This window comes from Crocuta crocuta, unplaced genomic scaffold (assembly GCF_008692635.1).
Source record: "Crocuta crocuta isolate KB4526 unplaced genomic scaffold, BGI_CrCroc_1.0 scaffold167, whole genome shotgun sequence".
NCBI lineage: Eukaryota > Metazoa > Chordata > Mammalia > Carnivora > Hyaenidae > Crocuta > Crocuta crocuta.
The window spans coordinates 9,245,193-9,261,575 of NW_027532406.1; the positions used below are offsets into that span (position 1 = coordinate 9,245,193).

At 36.6% G+C, this 16,383-nt stretch overlaps 1 protein-coding gene across 1 annotated transcript in view; it reads left to right on the top strand.

Moving 5' to 3' along the window:
- Window positions 1–16,383, top strand: part of CTNNA3 (catenin alpha 3) — a 1,601,461-nt gene that overhangs the window by 1,410,641 nt on the left and 174,437 nt on the right. The window contains exon 14 of the mRNA XM_077778723.1: window positions 7,005–7,097. Within this exon, the coding sequence (XP_077634849.1) occupies window positions 7,005–7,097 (93 nt within the window). The remainder of the gene's footprint in view (window positions 1–7,004; window positions 7,098–16,383) is intronic.

The window sequence follows — 16,383 nt, forward strand, 5'->3', positions numbered from 1 at the left end:
TTGGACTATCATGGCATATCTTTAGGTAATAATTCTTCATTATTAATAAAAATGGAAAGAAATACCATAGAAGGAAAGCAGCTTATTAAATGCTGACATTAACACTGCAACCAAATTTCTAATTTAAATTTTATAAATCTTCTTATATAATCTTACAGGTGTTTGACTAAGACTAAAATGAATAAACAGTGCCCTCTTCTGTCTGGTAACCATAATGGTATTATATGGGGTATGAACTTCAGTCTACAAACTCAGATGTACAAGAAAAAAATACTTTTTATTTTTATATTCTCTAAGTTAATCTAATTTTAACTTTGCTCATGTGAAGTTTTAACATAGTCATTGGACCTTCCCTTTACCTCTATCACTTGTCTTGGGCCAGGTGAACCAAAGTTCTAGATTTCTAGTTCTTAGACAGGGAAGATTCCTCCCCCCTCCTCATTGGGGGACATTTGGAAATGTATGGAGATATTTTTTATTGTTACAACTTGGGAGGGTCCTATTGCATGTAGGGGGTAGAGGCTAGGGATAGTGCTAAACATCCCACAACAGACAAGAAAATACAAGATAGTCTCTTGCAACCAGAATTATTCAGAGCAAGATGTTGATAGCGCTAAGTTTTGGAGACTCTTTTCTAGAGACTTAAACTGTATCAATGCATCTGTTTCAAGAAAGACCTACCAATTACTTGGCATTTTACCAAATTAGTTATCAATGAGATACCCATTGTCTTAGCCCATGTAGCTCCTCCAGGTTTACTGCTTGCTGTTTCCATAATACTTATGGGCCTTGGTAAGACTTCAAACTCTGGTCTGCATTTAGAAGATGGTGTTTTCTCTGACATCTTTTTATATCCATACTGAACTTTTAATGGGATCCATAGATGTCGTTCTATTCTTCCAAATCTGAGAATCTTGAGCTCTGTACAAAATCTATTATCTCTAATTTCCATAGTCCTTATTTTTAAAATACAAAATCCAGGATCCTTGGCCTCAAATCTTCCCTTAAGCAAGGAATCATTAACTCAGCACTTATTGACGGCAGAAGGGAAAGGATTAAACATTACTCTAAAGCTTAAAAAATGTTCTGTGACATTCTTCTGATACTGATGCCAAAGCTTATTATTCATTAAATCATTTGTTCCTTTATTCAGTTAAAATATTTTTATTGAGCACATAGTATATGCTGTTTCAAGGTGCTCAGAGTGGTGAACAAGACAGACAACACCTTTATTCTCATGGAAGTTATGCTCTAATGGGACAAGATGAAAACATATTCCATTTCAAAAAGAAAAATAAAGAAAAATATAATTTCAGGTTATGATCATCAAAAGAGAGCTAGAGAAAAATTATAGGGTGATGTAATAAATAAATGAGGTAGGGGAAAGCCTTCCTTTTAGATAGACTGACCAGGGGAGATTGGATAGGGCTGAGCATAGGCCACCTAAGCTCTCAGGGTGAGAATGATCCAGCCATGTAAGAGCTCTAGGAGGGGCACACCAGGCAAGAGAGCAGTGGATACAAAGGACCAAAGACCTGGATGTAGAATGAGCAGGTGAGTGGGCCATGTCTGGAGTACAAAAAGGTGCTTGTGTGTGTGTTTTCGGCAAAAGGCATTTCTTAGGTTTCTATTATTTGAAATGATATTCTTAACATGCCTAGTTCTCTTATAAAAATGAATTTTTGACACAGACATTCCCAAATCATCCTGTGCTATCACCTGAGCTAGCATGATGTAACTGTGCATGCTCCTCTCACTGCCTGCCTGGGAAGAGGACCGAGAGTGCCCTTCCTAACAGCTTACCCGAGTGTCAGACAGCTCCTGTCACTGCTGTGGCAGTTATTGGATTGTAGCAAACCAGCAATGGATAGTTGGAGAAGTATGATTTATGATTAAGTCACATGTAGGATTTAGAATTCAACCTTAATTTGAGAGGAAAATGTCAAGCATGACTCCTGTTACTAGGCTACCCTTTTTCTTCTGTTTTTTTCTTCCTTTTCTTCTTTCTCTTCTTTCTTTTTTCTTTTCCTTTTCAGTGACCACAAATTTATTTTTTCAAATATTTTAATGTTAACCATTTATAAAGTCTGTGTAAGTGAATTTTATGTGTCATAATCCTGCATATCATCTCACTAGAAATGCTGAAGGAATTAATGAGATAAAGTCTGTAGAGAACATGAAGTTCCTTGGGAAAAAAGATATATAAATGCAGTCATTTCTATCTCAGTAAGTGTATATATATTTATTAAAACTATCAATTTATTGTGACCCTGAAGTTTAATGTGCCACTGTGGTTTATTGCAGCTCTAGATTCTATGTAAAACCCCAGCCAGAATATTTTCAAGTTTTATACTTGATTCTGGCCTCTTTCGCCTAAAGTAAGGTCTTATAGTAAAATTAATAATAATTTATAATAATCATAAACACTATTAAACTTTAGTACTTTCTAGTCACTAAAAAATGTTCCAGTTCATCATCTTATTTTATCTTCACAATAACCCAAAGGATTAGGTGATATTTTTGTCATTTTGCAAGTGAGGAAATGAAGCTAATTTCAATTCACTTTGAGCTACCTAAGAAAGGCTTCACAACAAGCAAGAGTTAAAACATAAAAGCATGAAATAGTTTTCCTGAATTCTGAATTGAGAAATAAGTGAGTAATGACTAAGTTTATTAACACTCTTTCAAGAAAGAAAAAAAGATATCTATAGCTTTCTCTTGCTCTAGTTTAGAGACAGCTCAGATTAGAGAAGGAAAGTTATATCCATCATCACTGAGAATCTATGTGAGAGTGAATCTTTGCTGGGGCTGGCTTAAGGGGCAATTTTATTTTTATACATGAGTAAAATCAGATCACAAGAGATCTTTACTTGGATTCAGGAGAAGACGATATGTGTGGAATTATATTAAACCCTGTTTGGTACAGGACATCACATACTCAAAATGGAGTGAATATAATGATAGCATTACATCAATCCAGAATAACAAATTTGGAATAAAATGGAGGCATCCAATTGATACAAACATTTTATCCCAAATATAAAGGGTTGGATAAGGAATGAAATGGTGGAAAAAGAGGAGAAAAAGCAAGAGAAATAAAGAAACTTCACTCTAGCTATCTGTGGGCTAACCAATTCTTACTTAGAGCATCTTAGTACAATTGAGCCTCCTGACAATTTTCAAGATTGGGAAGTATTATTCAACACTTTATTCTGAGGAAACCAAAGTTTAAAATGGTACCCAAAATGCCCAAAGTCCACAATCACTAATTAGAGGGCCAGAATTAAAATTTATCTGTGTATTATTCAACATTATTGGGTCTTTCTACCACCTAACACAGCTCTAGGGTAGTTTGGTCTCCCCTCCCCTAGAATGAAAAGTAATTGAAACAAAGCAAAGTAACAAGTCACCATTGAGGAACGACTAAAATGCGGACCTAACTATCCAATAATAAGGAAATGATGCATCCACTTTATCGACTACCATACAGCCACTGAAAGTGAAAATAATGAAGGGTGGAAAGTGCTCAGGATCATAATAAAACAGAATATAAAATAGTGTATATACTACAATTACAATTATAAGAAAGGACTTGTTAAGAAATAAATTCAAAAATTTTTTTGTTGGTAATAAAGGATTATAAACTTTCCTCCTCCTGTATTGTGTTTTCTGTAAGATTTTTGCAATTATTTTAAATAAAATTTTGCAATTTAAAAATAAAATTGTTAATAATATTAAAAAGTAACTAAGTGATAAAAAAAGAAAGAAATTAATTGGAAACACACACACACACACACACACACACACACACACTTTTCAGATGTTTGCACTGTCCAGAGTTGTGCAAACTCTGTGTCTAGATGAGTGGGGAGCCAAAATACAATAGAGGGTAGCCCCGACTCCCTTCTCCCTTTTACAATATGTGTGCTATTATTATTTTTCTTCATGCCTAAAAAAGTTAATGTATCAACTCAAAAGTGATTAGAATACTCCTATTTCGGGGCGCCTGGGTGGCTTAGTCGGTTGGGCGTCCGACTTTCGCTTAGGTCATGATCTCGCGGTTCGTGGGTTCGAGCCCCGCGTCGGGCTCTGTGCTGACTGCCAGCTCAGAGCCTGGAGCCTGTTTCAGTCTGTGACTCCCTCTCTCTCTGACCCTCCCCTGCTCACGCTGTCTCTCTCTCTTAGAAATAAATAAAACATTAAAAAAAAAAAATTAAAAAAAAAAAAACAAAAAAAAAAAACAAAAATAGAATACTCCTATTTCTTTCTTAGCTTCCATTTAACCTAAATGATAACATTGTATATTAAACTTTTTATTTTTGCGATAGCAGTGAACTGCTTGACTTACAGAAAACAAAATGCTGCCAGCAAGTGTTTTGAACACTCCCCCACTGATCTTATTCCTGAAAAGAAGAGGTCAGTTGTGACTTTTCAAGAAAATGATAGTTCTGTGTTCAAGACAAAAACAAAAGAAACAAAAACAAAAACATAAGCACAGAAGTATGTGGGTGTAAATGGTAGGCTTATCTCTTCCTGCAATAGCACCAGCAAAAATGATACTTGTGACTTTCGACAGCAGCAATTGTTCTTAGTTTCTGTTAAGTCGCTTTATTTTGAGTTGAATAAAATATTGGAATCAACGATAAAGTTATATGTCATTTTGTTGTAAAGTATAATCCAAGTAATTAACAACAGACATTTATAAGAAACAGATCACAGTAAGGACACCAGACTGCCTTCAGTGCAAAACAATAAGACCCAAGAAAAGGAATGTGATAACTGAATTTATTCAGATGTCTCAGGGGACGGTGATGTATCAAGGAGGGAAATTGAAAAGATTCTTTCTCAAGAATACTGTGGGAAAAATACACAAAAGTGGCTAATAATGAAACACATGATTGCATAGAAGGTCCACAGAGGTGTACTCATGTTACTAACACCTAAGAAAAAAGTGGAAGTTGCCCTGCGATCATAGTTGCACATTGTCACAGAAAAGAAAGGCTGCATGTAGAGATAAACACGTATAACAGTTACTCAAGCATATCAGAGGCCTTGGTAAGGCCTATTAATAATTAACGGACCATTAATATCTAATAGTAGTCAGTTGCAATAAATGCAGAGCTCTGGGTGATGCTCAGTGTAAGGCTTAGAAAACAAAGTGCTGGTCAAAGACCATGAGATGGGACAGAATCAGAGGCTATTAGTGGTAGGAAATAGGTAGTTTTGTTCTAGTGTGAACTAATTATTCCAAGTTCCCGTCTCTAGAGTGGTACCAAGGGAAGGGAAACCTGACAAGGCCCTCAAGATAAACAAAGGGCTTGTGTGCAAAGCAAAGTTGAAGGGAAACCGGGGCTAGATTGAGTAGACAACCAGTGTCCTTCCCCAGTTTTTAACAGCCAGGTGTGTAGAAGAGATCTTTTACTTCGCTTTTGGTTGTTTTTCATTAAACCTATTTGATTTCCGGATTTCATACCAGGGCTTTGTATTAAAGGAAACATACATGATTTAAATGAAAACAAATATTAACTTAATTCTTGTTAAGTACTCTTACTTGTATTTGCAATAACTACAGATATCTTTAAATTATTGCCCCGGTGAAATTAAGAGGCAATTCTGAATTAGGAGAAATAACATAAGGCAAATAAAATCAGTTTGAAATTTGAAAGAAAGAAGCAGAGTCAAGTTAAGACAAGTGCTTGTTGTTATCATTGATATGTTTCCTTTTGCTCGTATCCAACTCTCATTTCGGCTATCACTGATAATTTTGCTTTATCCACTCAAAAGCACAGATGTGTTTGATTATAGTGAAATGACAGTAAGCAGGGAAGACCCAGTCCTTACCTCAGTTACAACAACTGGTTGCCTGTTTCAACAAACAGTGCTGAAATCAAGTATGGTGAGCATCATGACGGTGGAAGTAGAGGGGTCAGGAAAAGCTTGGCGGAGGGCCCCAACCCAGTCTAGGTCTTCCTGAGCCAGACACCTCCTGACAGAAGATGTTTGAGCTGAAATTGAAGAAAAGGAAATGGAAGTAGGTTAGCTCTTTAGAATAGACACTGAAGTTAAAATATTTATAGTTTAATTTCTTTTCCTTTCAAAATTTATTGGGATATAATTCATATACCATAAGAGTCACCATTTTAAAGTTAAAACTCAGTGTGTTTTGTTTTGTTTTGTTTTGTTTTGGTATATGCACACTATCTTGTGATCATTACCACTATCTAATTCCAGAACATTGCAATCATCCCAAAGAGAGACTACATATCCATAAGCAAACTTTGCCCACTCCCCCACTGCTTCTTCCCTCACCCCCTTGTTTAGGATCTGCCAGTCAAACTTTTGTCTCTATAGATTTGCCTATTTTTTTAAAAAAAATTTAAATGTTTTATTTATTTCTGAGAGAGAGAGAGAGCATGAGCAGGGGAGGGTCAGAGAGAAAGGGAGATACAGAATCTGAAACAGGCTATAGGCTCTGAGCTAGCTGTCAGCACAGAGCCCGATGCGGGACTCGAACCCATGAACTGTGAGATCATGACCTGAGCTGAAGTCAGACACTTAACCAACTGAGCCACCCAGGCGCCGCTAGATTTGCCTATTCTAGACATTTCATACAAATGGAATCAACATGTGGTCTTTTATGATTGACTTCTTTCACTTACCATAATATCTTCAAGATTCACCTATGTTGCAGCATGTCTCATTATTCGATTCGTTTTTACAGCCAAATCATATCCTAGTGTATAGAATTCTGTTTATCTGTTCCCCAGAAGATTTGTGTTTAAGTTGTTTCCACTTTTTGGCTACTATGATTGGTATGCTATGAACTGTTACGAACAGTTTTTTACAGGTTTTTGTGTGGACATGTATTTTCATTTCTCTTGGGTATATATCTAGGAGGAGAATTGCAGGGTCATATTGGTAACTCTGTGCTTACTTTTTGAGGTATTGTCAGTCTGTTTTCCATTTTGCATTCTCACCAGCAATGCTTTGCTTCCTTTTTATAGACCCCAGAGGAACTGGAGGATGTTTCTGACTTGGAAGAGGAACATGAGGTGTGCAGTCACACCAGCATTCAGACTGAAGGGAAAACTGATAGGGTAAGTCACTTCCCTGAGAAAACAGCTATATGCTGTGCCCTCTTGTTATCAATCAGGCAGGAGCTCACTGGTGGGACTCCTGGATATGGGGCTGGTTTTATGAAGCATAGGAAGAAGAGCCTTGGAATTCGGGAGGGCGGGGAGCTTAGCATGAGAGAGAGAGGCAGAGAGAGACACACACAGAATCCGAAGCAGGCTCCAGGCTCTGAGTTGTCAACACAGAGCCTGAGGTGGGGCTGGAATCCACAAACTGTGAGGTCATGACCTGAGGTGAAGTCAACGCTTAACTGACTGAGCCACCCAGGCACCCCAAAAGTTCTATGTTTTCAAATGTTCAGATTACTTAGAACTGATATATATTAGTCACGACACCCGTGTGTTCTTAGAAATGTTGGTTTCCTTGAACTTCCACTCCCTGCTGATTATTTGGATTATTTCCCAGCTCTCTAGAAACCAGCTCATCTCCCCAACGGGGGAGCACCCAGCATCTAAAAGAAGTTACCTTCAGATCTAGTAGGCATCTTTGGGAAGAGATCAACAAATGGCAATGGGATTAGAAATGAATTTTGCTGGTATTCTAGTTTGCTCATACTTTCAGATACTTTCAGATACTTTCGTTTAGGTTGCTGCTGAGCCACAGGAGGTGGAGGGTAGTTGTCAGGACTTACAAAGTAATTAATAGTAGGAAATTTTGTTAAAATAAAGGTACCTTTTAGGATTCTGGGATTAGGATAAACATGCCATGTTTCCCATTCTGGATTGTCACATGTATACAATCAAGCCTTGGTGAAGGCCTTAAAACTTAGAAACCTCAAAGTACTTCATCTGAAAAATGAGAAAAATAATATCATACCTTCTGAAAGCATTATCAATAACCTCAAAGAAGGTAATGCATATGAAAGTGTTTTTATAAACTTTACAATTATATGCTAAGAAAATAAACTTCTTATTACTACTATTTTGATTTATACTTTTGTTCTTGGCTGTGGTAACAGGCCAGCTATATGGCCACCTGACTAATTTAGTTTAAGAAGTTGATGATCTCCATGGTTGTGATCTAAAGAATCTTTCATAGAGGGCACTGCTTCTAACCTTGTAGAAATCATCCTGAAACTTCTCTGTATTCTGGATTTGTGTTCTACTCTGCACAGTTCCCTGATGGGCTGGTTCATTTGGAATGCCACTGGGAAACACCCTCACTACTACCTAGTGGCAAGATAGATCCCTACCCATCACATCTACTGGGAACAACATTATGTTTAACTTGACCATTCTCTGCTCTAGTAAATCTCTCTGCATAAACTGCGAATAACTTAGATTTTATTCACTTCCTGCCTTGAGGCTTCTCTGAAATTGCTGTGTGGAATCCCTCAGGAAGCTATTCAGATATTCTAATACATGCACAATCTTGTGTGAAGCATTAGCACTCCACAGCGTAACCTTGGCAAATACTCTTATATTTCTTGGATGGACTATTTTGCATTTTCCATAGGCACTCAAAGGATTCCCAGGGAGATCAAGCCCCACTACTACCAGTGACGAGCTTGATAAAATATCTTTGGATTTGCCCTCCTTTTTTTCCTTATCCATTCTTCCCAGGTGTCCAATTCTGTTCCCCAAGATTTCATCCTAGAATAAGCTACCTAACATTCTTAGACTCTGCATTTGGGAGAAAACAAGAAAAGATAGTCACAGTATATAAACTGTTTAATTATCACATTAACTTTGATATATTGATACATTATTCCAGTTTTACTAATATCACTGAGGCACAGATTTATAGAACTTGTCTGGTAAGTGGATTTTCTAAGAACTTTAGTGATTACCACATATCAATTCATGTAAAACATAGAGTTAGTGGAATGAATCTTTTACTAACAAGCAAACAAACCACCAACACTCCAATAAACTTGATTCATCATTAATGAAATGAAACAGGAAAGAATAAAGGATGTTGTAGTCATCTGAGAAATGTAGGAAGGATACAACTTTTAACTTTTAAAGAGTAATTATTGTAAAGTACAGACAATTTAACTCAAATAACAACCTCTTATTGAATATCTGTCTTGTGAGTTCATTGCTACAGAGATTTCATTCATGGAAGGCCAGCTCAAACTGTCCTTCACCCAAACCACCTGACCAAAATGATGATGCTTGCATATGTTTTATGATTTCTCTTAGGCATCTTGCATCCTTATCAGGTCCCATAGTCTCCATAGTTGTATCTATGTGCTTAGAATATATTTCTATGTTCAATCTCATATCCATTTGAGACTTTATCTCTGTACTCTATCCAGCATTCCTGAAGTTTGTATTCATTGGACTGAGTGTATCTTTTGACACAAGTCCCAGATACCATCCAATTTGGGAAGATATCATAAAACGTTGAAGTGATTCTGTTGAGAATTTTTTGAAAATATGTCATGCTTCATGAGGAATTTCTGGTCACTGAACAAGATATGTATTTGGGTACTTTTTTGATTGCTGCTGTTACTAAAGAGTAACTGCTTTTTTGGTTCTTGAATTATGCAGACTCTGCTGTATAGAACATACAACAGAACAAATTTCAGGCACTGTTTAGTAATGGAATGACAGTTATTTATTATCATTTTACTTTCTGCACTTCTCTCCCAGTAGCTTTGGCTCAATATCATCTGTTATTGTTGTCATCAGTGGCAAATGCCACTGGGCATTGTAAAGGTCTATAACCAACAAATAATGATTTAGAGTCCATGGTCAATGAGAGTGAAATACTAAAAGACCAATAGTGCATGCTTTATGAAGAAGTAGCAGAGAAATAGCAGTGGAAATTAGTGATTATCTTAATTATTAAACACAGATACTCACTGGACCAATACTGTGGTTATATCCAGTAGTCAGGCATTCTACAGTGAAATAGAGTGTGATTTTGCTATAGATTTATAGAACATTCTTTAAAGATCTAATTGTTTATTCTCTTCATGTTCTTAGCAAGGATGAAATAGAATTCTTTTATCTTAAAAACTCTAATTTGAAAGAGGCATGAAAATAGACTCCTGTTAAGATATTCAAATTCCTAAACTTACTGATAAAATAACATTTTGGTAAGTCCTAAAAACTTTCTAGAAGATTATAGTAAATAGATGCTAACTCATATTTTCTATTTAAACAGAACAGTGCCAGTTATCATTTAACATTTACAGCTTACAGAATATTTCCAAATTGGTGTCTTATTTCACAAAAGCCCTGGGGTTTTTTTTCTCCTTGATTTTACTAACTAGCGAATTTAACTCAAAGAATTTCAATAGTTTGTGCAGATCATGTCGACTGGAACCAAACCCCAGGTCTTCCGGCACCAACCGCACTCTTTCTAGTACAGCACACTTGTAAACTTGGGGAGAATCTTACCATCACATAAGATCTCATTGCTCTCCAATTATTACAGCCAGTATAGTGGAGTTGATATTATAAGTCCTTTACTAGAAAAATGACTTGTGAATCAAAAGACCATAGACCTAAGTATCGGATCTGCATAAGCCTCACAAGTTTCAAAATGTCTCAACATTATAATCTTTCATCAATAACAAAATCATTTTGTTGATTACTATTTGGAAATACATAGTGATGCCCAGACCTTTACAGTCTCCCTGGTGGATCACTTCACCTTGAGGAAATGCAGTATTAATCAGATAGAGCCAGACAGTGGCAGACCTTGTAGGACAAAAATCCTAGGTCTCCAAGCACAGAATCCAGAAACCTCAGTCTGTTATCACAGTGGCCTCTGTGATATTTCAATTCAGGGAGTATTCTAATTTCTAGATTTTCCCCTTCAATTACTTTATGCAGTAGGGGCAGCAATAGCAAGGGACTCTCAGGAAATAAAGTGTCAGCACGATGGTGACTAAAAGTATGTTTCTCATGCCTACCTGAGGGACAACTGTAGTTTTAGAAAGAAATAACAGAATAGATTGAAAGAGTTTTGTGAGTGGAATGGGTGAGCAAGTGACTCATCTCCACCAGCATTGCCTTATATTGTAAAGGGGTATGAACTTGGGAGTCATATAAGCCTTGATTCAAATCTGGATTCTACCTATCACTATCCATATGATGCTGAAAGCATTAGTTTACATTTCAAACTGTCTTCTCATCTGTAAAATTGTGAGGATAGTAAGAATAATAGTACCTATTTTATTGTTTTTCGTGAACATTAAAGTAGGTACATGTAAAATTTCAGTTCAGTTCCTGGCATATAGGAAGTGCTCAATACATTTTTATTTTTATTTAAAAAAATGAATTTCATGATAAATGTAGACTTGTGTTTGTATTACACTTTGGCTTCCTTTTGAGTGGTTCAAGAAGCTTTGTAAATACAAGACTCAGTCTTCTACTATGAGACTGCTTTGGTTATTTGGTTTTACGGTGTGAAACATTTTGACATGCTGGAAATTCAATTAACAACGTCTTTTGAAGGAGTTTTTCCCTCAGGAGAAGGACTCATCAGAAACTGCATTAGGAGGTTAGAAGGAAGATGACATTAATGTGATTTTTAATGATGCTGGCACTTTCACGTACATCTAATTCATCTACCTCATGTACAACTGAAATGACAATCACAAAAAACAGCTCTTGATAGTAGGATAAAACAGAGAATTTGACCCAAGTTCTTATTTTCTTCATTATTGAATGGCTGCCATGCACTGGGAGGTTTTGTTTTGTTTCTTTGTGGAATTTTGATACTCTGGTGTTCTGTTATTTCCTCTCTCACAGTCCTCATATACCTTCATCAAATTATATAGGGCTTAATTTCCAAAGTTTATGGTACATAGGCAATAAAAGGAAAGGAAAAGTTCATCCTAATATTTATAAGATGCTTGTTAAAATCAGTGTTACCAGTAGTCATTTAATGCCACCTTTTATTGAATGAAATGTTGCCATTTGTGACATGGATAGATCTGGAGAGTGTAATGGTAAGTGAAATAAGTTGGTCAGAGAAAGACAAATACCATATGATTTCACTCATATACTGAATAAAAGAAACAGAGCATATGAACAAAATTTTAAAAAGAGACAAACAAAAAACAAATTCTTAATCATAGAGAACAAATCATAAGGGAGGTAATCACAAGGAAGGTTGTTGGGGGAGTGAATGAAGTAGTTGAAGGGGATGAAGAGCACACCTATCTTCATGACACTGAATAATGTATAGAATTATTTAGTCACTCTTTTGTACAACACTGTATGTTATATATACATACAACACGTGTACAACACAGTGTTAATACATGTTAACACTGTATGTTAACTATATTGGAATTAAAATAAAAAATAAAATAAAATTGCTTTTTATTTCTCTGTTCCTGTCCAAGAAGAACATATGTTCTAATGATTCTTTCCTCTGCCTATACAGGTCGAAAGCCAATAGGTCTAAAAAATAAAAGATTTTGTTCTGTCTCACACAATTTAAATTTTGATCATACTGTCTTGTAGATGAAGAGTAAAAATGGGAACTCAGTTAACATTACTGACCAAGACCAGATTTTCTTTTTTAATGTCTATTTATTTTTGAGATTAAGAGAGAGAGAGAGACAGAGACAGAGACAGAGCGCACGTGAAGAGAAGGGGACAGAGGATTTCAAGCGGGTTTTGCACTTAGAGGAACGAGACCTGATACAGGACTCAAATGCATGAACGAAGAGATCACGACCTGAGCCAAAGTCGTATGCTCAACCAACTGAGTCCCCCAGGCATCCCATCAAGGCCAGATTTTTATCTGAAAGTAGTTGAAGCTGTCATCTCTAAGTGCTTAAATTCAGTTTAGTGGCTATAACATGGAAAACAAAACTCTTAAAAATTTATCATTTCAATTGTAGTCCAATCATATGTCAGCATAAAATTATACCATCTTTTAAATGAGCCATTATTCATCATATTTACTGTTGATCCAAAAGTAAAGAAATTGGAACATTTAGCCTTTGGTGATTAAGATTGTCATATCTTGAATGTTAGATTCCCTTAAACGCATATAGTTTGTAAATCTGCTTTGCCTTAAAGAATATCTTTGAGGCCATTGAATCTATATATGTTCTATATGTAGAAGAAAATTAGGACAGAAATAAGAACAGTTGCCTAGGTTACTGGACACAGCCTCAAAACGTCATTGCAGCAAATGAATTGGAGCATATCAAATCTTAAAATAAAGAAGATGCTTCTTGGGGTAAAAAAAAAATAGCCATGTACACTCTAACTTCATGTTAGTGATTGGGAGAACGTCCTGTTCATTGCTTTTTTAAGAGCAGCCAGCTGAATATTCTCCACCATGACAATAGAAAATTTAGCATGAATGGGTGGTTTATTTTAAAACCTGGAAACATTTTAATAAGCTCTATTATCAGAATACACTCTCAATAACTCAAGCTTATACTGAATTAACATATAAAATATGGTAAGACACGACCTCATTACCTTTTTCATGATATAATTTGGTTCAGGTTACTATGAAAAACACAGCTTGCATAAGCGTGGATGAAATTACATTACATAAGCAGCACTACATTAGGCAGTGCATTTTCTTTTCATTGGCTTCTTTAATTTCTATTGTGTACTTGGCAGTAACTCTGCTTTCCCATCTTTCTGGGTGACCATTCTCAGTGATTCATCATTTTTTCTTCTATCTATTTCACAAACATTAGGGTTCCCTGGAGTTCTGATCTAAGCCCTCTAGTCTTCCAATTCTTCCCAGTTTTCTGGAACTGTCTCATAGAGTCCCAAGATTTCAAATCTCTTAAATAGATAAGTGAATGTAGTCACATCCTGTCTCATGAGCTCTGGCTGCTTAGATTGCAGGCCTGTGGGTTTCCTCTCTTCGCATGGCTTATAGGCTCCTGTGGCACTCACTGTTCCCAAGCCTGAATGCGTCACCTTATCCCACACATTGACTCTAACTCCTATGCCCCCTATAATACCTCTGTACTCTGGGTGGAACACATCTGAACCTGGGAATAATATTTTACTCCCTCCCACAGCCAGTCATACACCACATTCCAGCTTTACTATCTTCTAAATATTTTCTGAACTTGTCTCTTTTTTAACTACCTCCACCATCACTACTTTCAGAGAAAATTTCACACTGGACAAAGTTAAACAGGAAGAGAAGACTTTATTCAAGGCTATTGCAGTAGGGGAAAGAGACCAGAACTTTGGCTAAATTTGACTTTCCTGGAAAAAAGAGCTGAAAGTTTTTCAGAGATGGGATGAGGGGGATTGTAGGCCATCTGTTTTTGCTAATTGACATTACCCAAAGGAAAAGTTAAATGTTTTCTGTCTTCATGACAGCAGGTACTTTTACACCTTGGAGCAAGGTGCCCTCTCAAGTTAGATAGCCACCCTGCCACAGAGCCTGGGATGTAGGGGCTCTATCTTCCTTGACAATTACATTTCAAAAGGTTAGCTCCTTGGATTTTGAAAAAGACACTCCTTGTTTGTAAAGCTGTTGAAAACATTTAGAAATATTTACTAACATCTTAAAGTGGCAAAGAAAGAATTTACAATGACAAGTTTTGTAATTCCCTCTAAGAAAAGGGAGGTCAGGCATCTAGAGTCAGAAAGAACGCTGTCTAAAATGTAGTTAAGGATAATGTTAAGGCCATATGGGTCACTATGTTAGTTTAGGTCTTAGATTTTCTTTAGCAGACTCCTAAATTGTTGCCTGCCTTTAGTAAACTTCCATTGTCTCACTTGACCTTGAGATTATATTTCTAAAGTACAAATCTGTCATCTATCACTGTGTGTAAACCCCTTCAAGGTCTCAGTGCTTCCCCTTGCCCTTAGCATAAAATCCGGCCCCGTAATGTCCTGTGTATTACAGTACCAGGTTCTGCTCCCTGTTTCTCCTTTCTGCCTCATATTTCATGTTTTCTTTCCAATCCCTCCCTGTGTACAGAAATCTTCCTAGAAGCACCAGGTTCTCCCTCACATCCCTCCCTGAGGCATACAATTCGCTCAGCTCTCCATCCTCTTTTTTTGCCAGCAAACACCTAGTCATCATTAAGATTCCAGATTAGCCTAGACATCACTAATACAAATTTCAGTGCAGTTTCTTTCCAACATTCAGGCCTGAATCTGAATGTAACACATGGAGATTCCCATATCGTGGCATTCATTGTGCATGCATAATTTCTTACATAATGGCTTTTCTTCTCCACTCATTAAACCTCACTAAACCTCATTAGTGCAGGGAACATGGTTTTAGTCTCATTTAGTGCTCTGTTTACAGAACGTCACATGGTGGCTGGTACAGGTATATAAGAGAAGATGAAGAGAGCCTTCCTTTTGTAAGACACCTTGCCTCCAAACTATACTAGTTCCTCAGTATTTTGAGCCTAAGGGATTACATTAATTTCATTCTTGCTGCTTCTTCCAACAGTTGTACCTAGTTGTGCCAGATAAATCTTACTATAAATTGCTAGGTCACTGCTCTGAAATACTCAGTGGCTCTCTACTACCTAGTTTCTGCTGCTATAAACATTAAATGCTCTGCCTTTTTTGCCAAAGTCCTTTACAATGCTCCCTTGCTCCTGGCTCTACAAAGCATACAAATCAAAAAACCTGTTTTTTATTTGATGAAATGATTCTTGTGTTTCTGATCATTAGGCCTATCCCTGAGGCTGCATTTGTGATCTTTTCCACATCTGAATTGTCTACCTTTTGTCTTTTTTATTCCCTCCAATACAAAATTTCCTCAAGATGAACTCAACTCCCTTTATTTCCATCAAGTTTTCTTTACACTTGGTCCTTTTGATTTAATGATACAAAACCTTCTGCTAGGAGGCCATCTAAAGGACAGTTTACTTACTCCTTCTGGATTTGTTCAAAATTTTATTTATTTTTGGGAGATAGAGGGAGAGAGAGAGAGAGGGAGGGGGCTGAGAGAGAAGGGAACATAGGATCTGAAGCAGATTCCATGCTGACCTCAGTAAGCCTGATGTGAGGCTCAAACTCACGAACTGTGAGATCATGACATGAGCTGAAGTTGGATGCCCAACCAGCTAAGCCCCCCCAAGGTGCCCTGTTTTTGGATTTTTACATGCTAAGGTCACTATGCTCTATTTCCATCTATTGTGATGTACTGTACCTAAACAGTGCCACCCTTTTTTCTTATTCAAATTCTTTACTGAAATTGAAATTTAGTATCATTTTATTGATTAGAGAAGCCAGTGTATAAAAATCTCGGCAAAGAAAATTAAGTTTAAAACATTGCATATTATTTTATCCCCAAATTCTTATATTAGAATTATTTTAATAAATACCT